Consider the following 14,184-nt stretch of genomic DNA (forward strand, 5'->3'; position numbering starts at 1 on the left):
GGATCTGTCCCCGTCCATCAGCTCAGCTACTGAGCATGAAGTCAGTGTGACTGCGGCTGAATTTCTCTCATGCGGCAACCTCCCCGTCTCAACGTATACGCGGGTTTGCGTGTCAAGCCTGCATGTTAAATTCCTCTGAGTGCCTCCATGTCAGCTCCTTTCAGTCAATTACTTTGAGAATGTGCATTTCTTGGCCCCCGCGCTGACCTCCCACCACTGCCCAAGCAAGCCAGGTGCGTGCGTGTTCGTATGGGCGCGCACTCTGTACCCTAAGTCTATTCTTTATGCTCAATAAACTGTATTGGATTTGCAGAACTGCTGACGGTTTTTCTGGAGAAAATTGGATGTTCACTGAGAAAAATATCAGGAAAATTCAATTATTCTCAATGTGGGTCTCATGATCCTGATCTTGATGAAACATTTAGAAGGGGAAATGTCACTTTCCGTGCAGTGTATGAATTTATGGAACTCATCTGTAACATAATTACAAACTGAAGGCAGAGTTTGTTTCTAACAACATGATATCCAAAAAATGCCTTCAAAGCCAAACTCGATATTAGAGTACCGTAGAAGGGGGGTAACAAAGGTTCTGTATTTTTTCAATGCATTGTTCACGTCCTTATTGTAAAGAAACAGTGAACAGATACAATGAAAGACGATCTTATTGGTCTCTTTCACCATCAATTGAAACAATTGGTGAAAAACCTTCAAATCTTCTCCTAGCTCATGTGATTTACTATAGAAATTCAAAATGAGAATGGAGTGCCTAAAAAAGTTGCATTAAAAAAAGAAATGCTAATTTCGTAATGCAGCTTGATGCAGGAGTTTCCATTATAGTAAGCTGGCCCAATTATATCTTTCAAACTGTTGAAAATCGAAAAATTGCAAACGTGGGACAGAGATTAACCATCAAAGGGTGCTTTAACTAACCAACTAATTATGTTACTACCCTTAGGCTCGTGCACAAGTTGTCCATCTTCCTCTGGTGCAAGCCACACAAGCAGTGTGGGAAACACCCGGGTGGAGCGGCCCCAGTCCGCTTGATTCCCCTTGGTGCTCCATGTAGCGCTTATGATGCATCACCACCAAAAACCGTGGTAATCAGTATGTGTGCTCGTCTTGGTACGACTGCAATAAGACACTACGAACGCAGAAACTTTTGTTCTTTCCCTCGGTCGCAAACAAGTGAGCTGCACTGCGGGTACGAGGGAGACATTATGGATCCTTTAGAGAAACGTTACTTTAAGGTCTCTCTGAGCGGCAAGAGCCAAACAAAGAATCATTACGATAAGTGGTTGTGTACTTTACCAACATTCAAGAGTGAGATTGGAGACAACGGATGACGCAGGGATGGATTAATTGCCTGGACAAAAAATACGCTTTCATATACACTGTAATGCTGTTGTCCCTCCTCCCCTCCCTCCCAACTCTGCTCTCTCATCCACTGAGTGGAGTCTGAAGTCGGATTTTGTGAGCTCCCCGCCTCACTCCCAAAAATAAAGTACGGAGTCAGAGCACTCCCTGGTGGTGCCACACCTGAACTTCAACTCAAACTTGGCAAACTTTATTTTGGGCTGAGCGACTCCGGGTTCTTTCAGCCGCGGCGGACTGAAAACGACCCGGTTGGGTGTCAGCAGGAGTTTATATTGGTCTGAGTACAAAGATGGGGACAGGAGATGAGGCTGAGCTCTTTGCGTTGAGCCACTTGTTGCTCCTTCAGTTACAGCGCAGATATCCACACAACTTGATAAACTCTAAATGCCAAAGCCTTTTGCTGCAGGAGGGCTTTTTGTCAGTAATCTAGTTTATGCACTACATTTAATTTATCCAAAGCGACAAAGTGCTCTCAGTCAGTGTCAGCTTAAGCGCTACTAAATTGAGATAATTTAGGTGAAAGACGAGACAAGAAAGACCAAGGAACAAGAGGGTACTCTTGTTTTCTTTTTAAGATTCTGACGCCGAATAACATGTTCTTCAATGAATCTGCTTATTTCATCAAGTATGTACCCGAGTCCAGGGCCTCACGCAGCTCCAGGGGTCCACCGGAAGAGGGAGGAGCTCCATACAGACACTCGCCGCTCAAACCTTCAGGAGAAAAGGAGGGAGGAAGTCAGCTGGGTGTCTGAAAACGCGTTTTCCTGGTCCTAAATGGTGGGGGGGCGTGAGGGGGAATAACAGTTTTTTCCAAAAGTAAAATGAGAAGAAAGGTGACATACAGACATACGTCCTTAGCCTAGCCTAGCACAAAGACTGGAATTAAGGGGGGGAAACTGCTACCCCGTAGTTCAAACACATACAAACACCTCTAAAGATCACTAATCAACATCTTGTATATTGTCCGTAGTACTGCTACAATATACTGTCCATCGATAAAGAAAAAAGGACAGCTTGCGGCTTATCTGGCAGTGTGCTTTATAGTGAGAGAGGCTGTACTGGAAGTACTGAATATACAACCGCTACTTCAAATGCAAATTGTTTCCAGTCCTGTCCGTGTGCAAGTTATGAAAAAATTGTTCATTAGTAAGTTTTAGAAATATAAATAGGCGGATTACGTGCCCCACGCTTCCAGTCGTTACGCTTTAAAGGGGCAATTGAATGTTCCTTTATTGTAAATGCTTGCTACACATCTGTAGTTTGCTTGTATTTTCTCACCGTGTTTCTCAGCAGCTTCAATGAGTCTCAATACAGCCACAGGAGCCGCTTCAGAAAGCGCTGCCTCCATTCCTGGGAGAGAGAGAGAGATCATGTTTTATTCATTTCCATAAAACAACAACTATGGTTCCCTTTATGATTTTTTCCCCATACAACTAACAATGTTCATTTATTAATGATGTACAATAAAGTACACAATTAACTTTTAATGTTTCAACTTTTTTAAACAACATATTTATGAAAGAATATCGTTATTGTATGTATTGATTTAAAAATAATTAAGAGATCGTTATCTCAAATTGCCCTTGAAATAAATTGGAACCAGAAATCATCCGACAACATTAAAATGAAAAGGAAAGGTGCTTTGCTCTACTGGTTATTACACCTGTGAGACCACGAGCATTTGCTGAGCCATTTCCACACATTCAAACAATTGAATCAGAGTATTTGTGCGACTGTTTCCCCTCCAGGGAGTGTGTACTACTGTCTGAACAACTAGTGAACACACACACACACACACACACACACACACACACACACACACACGGTTCATCTGGAAGACAGTTTCACATGTCAAAGTAATTAATAAAACATTGAGCATTAGAGCTGCATGTGAACTCTGCAGATGGAAACTAAACCGACGGGGGCCCTCCGATGAAATGAAAGATATCGGATTCTGCACTGGCAAAACTGGCCCTGAAAATAATCAGATATCTGCATACATTTCAATATTGGGCAGTTGCTGCAGCCTGCAGCGAATCCACTAGTGGATGTGAAAAAGGTTAAACAACATGTGGAGGCTGATAACAGACTGCAGGCTGCAGCAGCAGCTGTCTTAACAGCCACTATTGGGATCCAATAGTAATCCCAATTAAACAGTTCTTAACAGTGCCAATAATGAAGTAGAGCAGAATGTGTTGAGGGGAATAAATTGATGAATAACACCAGATCCACTTTCATAATCACACTTTCACATAGTTGTATTTCTTAAAGTAAACAATTGTTTTGATTTAAACCACAGAGTATGTATCATTTTACAACTCGCTGGGCACTTTGCACAAATGCAGTCGTGCATTTACATATTGACTTATTGCTAACAACAGTTTTACGACCAAATTGATGTGTTAAATGATTTACATTGACAAACATAAAACCTGTAATTGATGGAACAACTCTAATGGAATGGAACGATTATTAATAGTGCATGTTCTTATTAATCCATGGGGAAGGGGTATGCACAGGCCTGTCTACAACCACTGAAAAAGCACATTCCATCATGTTAACATTCAGAGAGTTAAACAGAAGAAGAGAGAGAACGAGACATTGTCTGCACAGAGATAGATCCTAAGATGGTTTATGCTTGTACAAAACCATATTGACATCAGTGTTTACAAATTATAGAAATATATCTATTGTTGGATGCAATACCAACCCGAAAGCAACATATAGTTGCCGCATATTATAATGTGGCCTTCCATTCTAGTACAGCGTCTCTACAAGTGCTTCGTTGATAACCTGCTCATGTTTGCTACTTCCATCCGTCCTCACTCAAGTCCTGCCGCTATTCCTCCACAAGTCCTTCTCATCTCTGCTTCTTTCATCCATTTAAGAATGACTTTCATCTCTCTCTCCTACTCACCAGCTCTCAGCCTCGCTCCCTCGCTCTTTTGTTGACAGTTGTGTCGTATCACAAAACACACAGTGCCGAGTGACAGTCACGCAGAGTTAAATGAAACTTGTCTTTCGATGCTCACAGGCTGGCTGCCTCGAACGTGCACACAAAAACATGCAAGCAAATAATTGTTTTAATCTTTTGTTGAGGAAACAACAACAAACACATATATGCTGCTTTTACAGGTGTCCCGACCTGTCCGCTGTACCAGTTGTGTTTTCTATTGTGTCACGAGTTTGTATGTGTGTGTCTGTGTGCGTATGTGCATGCATGTGTCTGCGAGCAATAAAAGAGGAAGAGGAAATTCTGGAGATAAAGGTCGTTAAATGTACAGTGCTTCCATTAACGTCACTGTCACAACCCATCACAGAGGCAATATCTCACCCCGAGGAGCGGAGAGGAGAGGGAGAAGGAAAGGAGGGGAGTGGACAGCTGAAAAGACAAAGAGGAGGAAAAGGAGAGGACAGGGCGATGAGAAGGAAAAAAGACAAGGAGCAAAAAATTAAATGAAGAGAAAAGAAGAGAAAAAGATGAAAAGAAGAGGATGGATGACAAAGGTAAGAATGGGAAGCGGGAGACATCAGAGATAAAGGGATGGGAGGGCAAAAGCATGGAGGACAAAACAAGAAAAGAGGAGGACAATGGAGAAGGACAAAACAGAAATGAGGACAACAAGTGAAAAAGACAGAAATACTTAAATGGACATGAAATACGCAGGAAATAAAGGAGAAAAAAAACAGACAAGGATGGGAGACAAAGACAGAAAAACAACATTAGACGAGGACGCAGCTAAAGAGGACAGACACAAAACAAGACAAAGCGAAAGAAGGAAAACAGAAGAGAAAGTGTCAAACATAAAACAGAGGGAAGGAAGAGGACAGCAGCGAAGACGGAGGAGAAGAAGACAAAAGAGAGGAAAGAGGAGCCGCAGATGAGGCACTATGAGGCTGAGCACTCGTTCAGCTCTGCAGCAGATCAGCCTCCCACCGGCTCCTATAGAGCACGTATGGAGCCGCACACAAAGGCAACAACACGCCACCCGCAGCACATTCACACACACACACACACACACACACACACACACCGCCACAAACATGCAGTAAAGACTCTGCATCTACAGCAGGGGCCGGCAGGGACAAAGAAGTAATCGCACAGCGTGTGTGTGTGTGTGTGTCCTCCATCACTAAGGTGTTCCGTCGTTAAAGCGCGCTCCGTTGCATTATACGACTTAGACCTTACTGGCAAACACACATTCCATTGCCCGCTGTCGAAGGGATGGAAACTCACAAAAAAGGGGGGCAGGGGAGTAGTGGTGGGGGGGGGGGGACTTGTGTTCCCCTGCGGACAGCTGTGGCCTCCGAGCCGCGGCTTTGGAAAATGATTTATTGATCAGAGAAAGTTGGCATTACAAAGTAGACAGTGAACCGCTTCTCTTTTCAATAGCAACCGATAAAACACACACACACACAACATTGAAGAAAAACCAGAGGATGAAAAGAGCAGTTTTAAATTGCGAGGTCTGCATTACATAGATACAGATCTGCATCTCTTATAATGTTGATGAATAATACATCATATTGAGGTAAAATATTTAAACAGTATGAACGGGGGAATTCATGTCATATAGTTTTTATATAGGACATAATAAGTTTGATCTTCAATCTCAAGTCTCTCTTTAAAGTCTCATAGGTATCCTTCCGTCCGGGAGGGCAGCAGTAACGCGCTGTGGCAGCAGGGGGCAGCTGACTCCAGCCCTGACTGGACAGAGCAGAGGGAGGTCTTGGCAGGACGATACAAAAATAAAATAGTTCCCATAGCTACATTAATAATAACTGAAAGGTGCTGCCAGAACTTGAACCAACTGATGGGAGTACTACACAGAAATTATCAAGCTCTTTTTAAAAGGACAACTTACTGATTATGATGACTGATTAAAACAGTCAACCTTACACTGTTGCCTGTGTTTGATCTATGTAAGTAAACAAACCTACCAGTGAGAAAATTGGCCACACAGTTATTCTTAATGCTCGCCATCTGTAGCACTGCAGGTTCCACCCTAAACTCCTGCAGCACAGATTCCAGAGGCAACCGAAGTTGGCTCTCCAGCGAGGAGGCGCTCCCCGTTTCTAGAACAGGAGTTGCAAGGATTCCTCCTCCTCCTCACCGACAGCCTTTGTGGGTCCCGCAGGGCCCCAAAATCAAGCGACCATGGTTTCAAAGAGTCCCCGCGCGATGCCCATGTCCCCTGAGCTTCTGAAATGTTTTTCTTTTTTCTCTGCTGTAGCAAACTAGTTCTGCCCGTTCTTGAACAGCATTAAAAATGACCGACAATGTGTAAAAATGAGAGCGAGAGCTGAGGTGACCTGCGGGCTGCCGGAGCGTGACGACCGTATCCGGTTACCAATGTGAAGGCTTGGAAGGACGACCTCTTTACTCGTATGGTGCCTTTCCCCTTCCCTCCTCCTCCTCTTCTCCACTGTTCTCCAGCCAGTCAGCTCCACATCTGAGCATCACAGCAAAAGGCTGAAGGAAACACTTTTTCCATGGTTTGCTGCAGTCAATATAGTTGAAAAATAATTGAGAACTTGTGCTATGAGTGTACTGCAAGGCAGTCCAAAACCTCTGCGTTTACTCGATTTCCAATGTGCGCAACTAGCAGAGCAAGCTGTTTAATTTAAGGGGCTACAATGAAGAATCCCACAGCAGATGCGCTGGTTAAACGATTGGGATTTGCCCGTACAATCACACGTTTCTAGAAAGTCTGTCAATCGCGGGGTGGGGGGGGCACCAAATGCCTGCGCCAGAGCAATTACAACAGGAGGTCGCGGTTATCTGGTCGCCGGGGCGAACTTCAGTGCAGAAAAAGACAACCCACATTGTATGCATCTAAAACGACTGCAACTGGAATACAATGACAGAGTAGCTCAAGACCGAACAAGCCTGCAATGCTGGAAGCTTTGCCTCTTCAGTCCAGTCGGTCCAAACAGCCTGAAGTCTCTCCCTCGTGTGCGTTGAATCTTAAACAGCGAGGAGAAAAAAGACCCTCTGCAGCGGCAATATTACCAGCTGAGCCGCTTTAAAGAGCGCGGAGGAACCTTGATCCTCCATCTCCTCCTGGCCCAAATCACCCATGAAAGACTCTCACTCGGAGGAAGCCCCGCCTCTCTGCTCCCAAGGGGAACCGACGGGCCGCCAGGGGCCACGAGGTCAGCGCAGTCGGGCATACCTACTGTATGCACGCACTCTGACACAGATACACACATGCGCATACATCAGCATACATGCATACGCTCCTGTGAGATAACGGACTTAAACGCCTCTGATGGGGAAAAAGGAAGATTTACATTCAGGGTGCGTCAGCTGTCAGACACGAGCTAAATGCTACAGATGGTGTCTGGTACACAAACAAACGCAAGCCATTTGTCTCGCTTTGCGACCACATACACTGCTGTGTTACCCTGCAGATACTCAATGCACATCTTTAATGCACATTACATCCATCTTCCAAGTTTGAAAGTGGCATTTCCCACATTTGATGCAAGGTTCCATTGGGGCTGAACACATATTGATGCACGTATGCATTTCTCTTTGGATAGCCTCGACTTTGGAAATCACATCTGTTGTTTTTCTTTGTTCACGGCTTCTGGCAAAGGGAGACAGCCAACATCAGTCCACATTAAAATGGTAAGGACCTCAGACACATGCAGTTACTCATGCCATGCAATCCGCACATACAAACAGGGTTAGGCAGAACTTCATATGCAATATAGTTAAACACGCAAGACAGTAGAAAATGACAGTAGAAAACAGTAAATAATCAAAATGCAAAAAGATGTTGTGAATCTGAACACAGTACATGTTGATAGAACTTCCTGCATTAGTTTATGTACTTTAAAAAAGATTATTGACCAAACAATAAAAAGGTTTGAAAACCTTTCTTTAAAAAATACATTTCATTGTGTTTTGAGTGATGTGCCTCTGTAGGCCATTGTCACACTGCATCTTTGAAAAATGAGATAAAAAGCTCGTAAACTCAGCTTGTTTGCTGACTGCAACTGGTCAAAGATTGCTTTGGGGCCTTTAACTGCACATTGTAAACAAATAAATTCATCTGCATCCTCATTGAAATAAGTATCTGGATTTAATGGCTGCTCTGAGAAACGTACCACAACTGTAGAGCAAACGTAAGATATGTAAGTTGTGCGTTAGTTCAATTAAAGATGGATGTTATACAGGTTTAACCTTCAGAGGGGAAGCCTCCAATGAGGTGTGTGACTTTGGGTGTGGGGATCAGTGCTGCATACTGGCTCCTATCAACGGCATTCTTTCCTTCAAACGTTTAAACATAAACTGCACCTATGAACATCCTCCCCCAGCACCAAACTGGGATGTGAAACTGGCGTTTCCAATCAGCCGGCGAAGGCAAACCGCATGCTGTGACTCAGTGATTATAATGAATCTCCCCCAACGTGCTTTCAATTTGTGTCAGACATTTTCCAAATCATACTGTAGGTTTTCAGGCACGAGTCACTGGGCTCGTATCATAACAGAACTTGGCTACTGAAATTGACTGAAAAGCAATCAGTCAGAGAAAACACTTGTCACATTTATCAGTTTTTCACTGCGTGTGAAAATGCAGTTGTCGAAAAAGCCCTTTGCCAGTGGACAGGAGACAGGGACACCAGAGAGACAACGCTTGTTCAGGAAATAAACTTTATTTTTCAATATTTTGTTCTCTCCACCTAGACATTATTCATCGAATATCAAAGCAGTTAATCTTTGCATCTACAGAGTCCCTCGAATCCCCCTTTTGTCCTTCCTCCCATTTATCATCTCAGGTGGACCCCCCTCCCCGCTACTCACCGTCACACCGTCACCAAACACCATTCTGCTCAACGGGGTCTTGAATACATTATTGATGGCGGGTTAGGACATGTCACTGATTCTCATTCATCTAATCTAACGGAGCTTCCCCACAGCTTTGTCTTCCGAGCATGTGGAGCGCTGCCCGTCACTGGTGCTCCTGGGAACATTGGGCCTGAACCCAACAGGACATGTGCGGGGAAACCAAAAACGAGGCGCTACAGAGACTAAAAAGCAATGCGCAGCAATACCAGAAAACAACAAAACAAAAAAGGTTACTGCCACTTTAAAGCTGGAATAGACGAAGCTTGAGTGAGGCTAGCTGAGCTAGCTCTGAGCTAGCCAAGTGGCTACCTGCCTCCTGATAGGAAGTCAACTGTCCCAGCAGCCAACCTGCAGGAGACCACCAGGAAGTATCCTGCTCCAAAGACCAACTTTGGAAGACATTTGTCCAACAATTCACGGCACACTTCAGTCTCATTGCTCACATTTAAGGGAATCAAGAATTTGAGTGATACCTTGAATTCTGTTTTCAGGATCCATAACTGAGTCTTTTTCCATCCAACAAAAAGTGGTTGAAGATGGCCTCTTATGCGCAACATGTGGGAGAAACCAACTGTTTGTGTACAACGGGGGTGTTCTCTCATTCTGTATCCTGTTTTTTTTACACAGTGTTTGTTTGTTTTGCACCTCATCAAATGACTTTCAACATCATCACCTTTTCCGCCAGTAGTAAAATTAGGAATGCAACACAATAAGATGCACAGGAAGATATTACTGATGAGCTTAAGATGCCTTGAGAAATGGTTTGAACCATACAATTGGATGGTATAGACCCCATTGGACAAAATGTCTGTGCATTTAAGTGTTAGAGTAGAGTTTCATATTCAGATGCAGACATGTTCAAACTCAAATCTAAGCCAAGAGCCAAGGTTCAACAGTGCAGATCAATAGTAGTCTCTCAAGATTATGGTGAGTTAGTGCCTTAATTTCGCCTAAATTAATGAGCGTGTGCGTTTATACATTTAAGCAAAGAGTTTTTTTCTAATGCTCGGATGCAGGCACACGGCTTATGCATTCCTCAGAGTGTCTCTCATTGATTTCAACACTGTGTGTGTGTGTGTGTGTGGGCCTCCCCTCATAGCATAATGGCCCCCGCTGCTATGAGATATCTGAGTGGCCTTCATCGATCTGTGGCTCTCTTTGCATTCCTTTAGGAGTAAACTCGACAACGCTCAGATCAATGAACAATTTGTGTGTGTGTGTGTGTGTGTGTTTTTGTGGTCATTTTACTCCTGGCTAAAGTTATGACATCACAAGATAATAGTCTATGAGAGTGGATCGTATGCACAGCCACATACTACGTTTGTACCTGTATACTTGTGAGGAGCCTCAGGTAACAATTCTTAGCTCCCAACTACAACCATACGCTGATTTTAATATTAACCTGGAAACAGACAATTCAAGGGTTTCAATGGCAAAATGCCCACACCAAAAACACTTTTTTTTGTGTCATAAATGTCATAAATTTTCAAAAAAGTCTTACCCTAACTAACCTTACGCATTGTATTTGCAATGTATGCAAGTGTCCGTGCACCCCCTCCCCCTTTTCATTATTGCTCTCACTTTCCAGGGATTACCAATTATTCTCCATTTTCAAATCATTCTCGATTTGAAGAATGCTCTGACTACAAATATGTTCTCACGCCATATAAAAGTCCCGAGGTTTTGGTCCACACACAGACATCAGAGGTGATGAAATGACACAAATACAAAAGAAAAGAAGCCCCATTGTGTGTGTTGGATCCTGATGTATTTGTGTCATGAAGCATGAACCAGCCACACGGCGTGTGTCAGTGTGTGTATGGTGTGTATCACACATTAATCCACACAATTCCATGCACGTATGCCTGCAGCAGCCGCACATACATTTTAATTTATGTGTGCATATGTTATTTTCCATTCGGCACAGAGAAGAATGCAACGTTTCGGTGTGTGTGTGTGTGTGTGTGTGTGTGTGTGTGTGTGTGTGTGTGTGTGTGTGTGTGTGTGTAGCAACTGTAGCCTCTGGCACATTTCTGCCTCGAGCTTTTGCCTTTGGCTGAACTTGTTTTCTTTGGTGAACTCCCGTCATGCCTCGGCCTTTTTGTTGGCCAACAACTGGGAGAATAAATGAGAACACAGCGACACAGCCAAGCAGAGGTGGGGCCGAGGGGCCGAGGGGCCGAGCCCGGAGTGAGGGCGAAGTACAGGCCACAGCGCGCTTATGTTTGTGAACTATTGTGGAAATTCTTTGTTTTTAACACAGCCAGCCAGGGAAGATTTAAAAAAAAAAAAAAAACATGACCTGATAAATAAACCATGTAATAGGTGACCGCCCACAAACTGTCGCTCAAACGCGTAGTAACCATAGCAAAAGTATTGATGCTCCAGAAACTATACCTGCAGGCTGAGTGCTAATTGATCGCACGTGACAACGTTTTTCCAATAATAACACTCAAGATGTATTTGCTTTAATGCGCTGCTTCCCTCCGCCCGTCAAATTTCAGATTCAGACATTGGCTTCTAGCTCCCCGCGGCGGACATGCAGCTCCGTGCTGCCGAGGACCTCTCGTCACTATTGTTGCCTACGCCAGTAGACGCCCTTTCTGTTGTCCATATATGATGTAGTTTGCCTGGAGCAGACAAGGCACATACACATATTTTCCTGAATCCTTCTGAATTCTCTGGTACAACTTCCCTTGACCTCATGACGTTGAGGAAGAGTGGTTTGGAATAGAAATCAGTTATTATTTTGGACCCTAGCATGTTTGTGAGGGGGTCTCAATAAAGAAATAGAGAGGACACCAATAGGGATGGAAAGTCAGAACATACCACCAAATAGTTGATTTTGGTGTTTGCAGGGGGTTTTGTGGTCAATATGAGAAACTGGCAGAACAACAGCAGTTTAATTCTATAAGTCAAGCGTCTGGATGCTTCCTACACCATTACTGCTCACTGCAGAGAGGACAAAGAGCAAGAGAGACGAATACATACACCCGATAATTGCCACCACTCAGGATCAGAAGACCACAACCTTCCTGTTAAATGATGCTTCCATAACGTACACTATGCTGCCGAGCGTGTGTGCATATGCATGAACAATGTTTGTCTGTGTGATACATTAATGGGAGCACAGGAGCTGCTGTGCATTCACAACTAAACACGAACAAAATGATATCTCAACACTACGCTCTCAAAAAATACCCCTCAGCGGATTCCTGTTGTTTTTCATGAATACAAATGTGCACGGCGGACATCAACCTTTAACCATTTTCACTTGCATTCCACTGAAGCACAAGAAGGGCCCCAAAGCAGCAAAAGACCTGTATTTATGTGGACGGTGCAGGGTTGCCTTGAAGGACAAATGAGAAGATGCATGGGGTATTTCTCCAGAGCGTTCTCTGCGAGTGCTCTGAACATAATACAATGTACGCTCGATGCCGGGAGAGGGAACAAAGAGGAGGGGAAGATGAATCACGTGAGAGAGGTGGGGAAAGAAGAGAAAAACACTCCTGCTCACACGCAAAACACATGTACGCATGCTGGTATTACTTTACTTCAAATGTGACACGGCGACCCGACAGACAACCAACACTACGATTTAGATCTCTGCAGAGCAGCGCTCATTGATCTTCTTTTGGATTTTTGGAAAAACAATAGACGTCTGTGGCAGAGGGGAGGAATCTAAAGTTGGAATAGACGCAATCATTGGTTGATATACTAGAACCAAGTTACAACTAACAAAAAACCTATGGGTGCTGTTCAGTCCAGTCCTCTCTTTGTAACCAGATATATAACTCAAATAACAGAAATAAATATTTAAGAAAAAAAATGAATAAAACATGAACCTGGTAAAAAAAGAAAAACACAACAAAGAAACGGGCTCACAGTGAGAAACCCACAGAGAGACCACACGGCGTGGACGGTCCTCCTCATGTAAACTCAGAGCTTAAGTCTGAGTGTCAGCCAGCAAATGAATTCAAGTGTTTATAATCCTCTATAGTGAGCCGTCCTATACGGTAATAATGTCACAGTAATTGCAGGGCGGAAAACCACAAGCAGCTGAGGGCTGATAAATGCGACTAGCATTAATATTTGACGAGGACTGTTCACATGACTGCAGCGTGTGCTGGCCTCGTGTGTACACACACACACACACACAAAGCTTACAGAGAGCCTCAGATCTTCACTCGAGGCAATCTGCTGTTCTTTATGTAGAAACAAAGCTCATTAACGGAGGCAGAATTAAGACAAATCTCTGTCAAAGATAAATTAACATAGTTACCGACACACACACACACGCAAACTGCACAGGCAGCGGCTGTTTTTAGAACCTGGTGGTGTTCAATATAACGCTTAGAAACATCATTTATGTAATTTATTTATTTATTTTATGTTAAAACCCACCAACGTACAGCAGATCAGAAGTTTCTAGCAGGGCAAAGTCGCTCACTATTGAACATCTGCGCCCTTACAGATGTCAGTCAGAGTACACCAGTGGCTCACGTCTAATACACTGTGTCTTAATTCCCCTCTCACATGAACACAGTCCTCGTCCTCTCCGTCTGGCCGACAGATTGCTGTTGGCCTCCTTCACAGCGAGAAGGCAAAGTGCAGATTAATGTGTGTTTCCATCCACTACTGTTATGATAACAGGAATTGGCTGCGTTGAGATAAACAGCTGGTGACGCTGATTCTGCAGGCGATCGGATGACGTAATCAAAAGAGCTCCAGTTGAAACATGTGATGGAACTATGACACTTCTGTTTCTCTCACTTGTTAATGTGAGCGACGCTACACGCTCTTCATCGTTCCACACAGTTTGTCAGTAAGGGACATGATTCATGCCCTTTACATTTGTATAATGTGTATTTGTGTTTCGGGATACATTTACTTTTCCGCCACAGCCGAACATATCAATATTTTAATAATATGAAAACATTCAGCTGGTGTTT

The 14,184-nt window shown here is 43.7% G+C and overlaps 1 protein-coding gene across 4 annotated transcripts in view; it reads right to left on the reverse strand.

Annotated features, from left to right (window-relative positions):
* pik3r3b (phosphoinositide-3-kinase, regulatory subunit 3b (gamma)) overlaps positions 1-14,184 on the reverse strand; it is a 142,647-nt gene that overhangs the window by 93,261 nt on the left and 35,202 nt on the right. For 3 of the 4 annotated variants that reach the window (XM_040183752.2, XM_040183753.2, XM_040183751.2), the window contains 2 exons: positions 2,653-2,724; positions 2,008-2,085 (listed from right to left, as the gene is read on the reverse strand). In XM_040183752.2, the coding sequence (XP_040039686.1) occupies positions 2,008-2,085; positions 2,653-2,724 (150 nt within the window). Of the gene's footprint in view, positions 1-2,007; positions 2,086-2,652; positions 2,725-9,705; positions 9,746-14,184 lie in introns of those variants that run through there. The other variant, XM_078107923.1, reaches the window with a different exon arrangement.

Source organism: Gasterosteus aculeatus, chromosome 8, assembly GCF_964276395.1.
Source record: "Gasterosteus aculeatus chromosome 8, fGasAcu3.hap1.1, whole genome shotgun sequence".
Classification (NCBI taxonomy): domain Eukaryota; kingdom Metazoa; phylum Chordata; class Actinopteri; order Perciformes; family Gasterosteidae; genus Gasterosteus; species Gasterosteus aculeatus.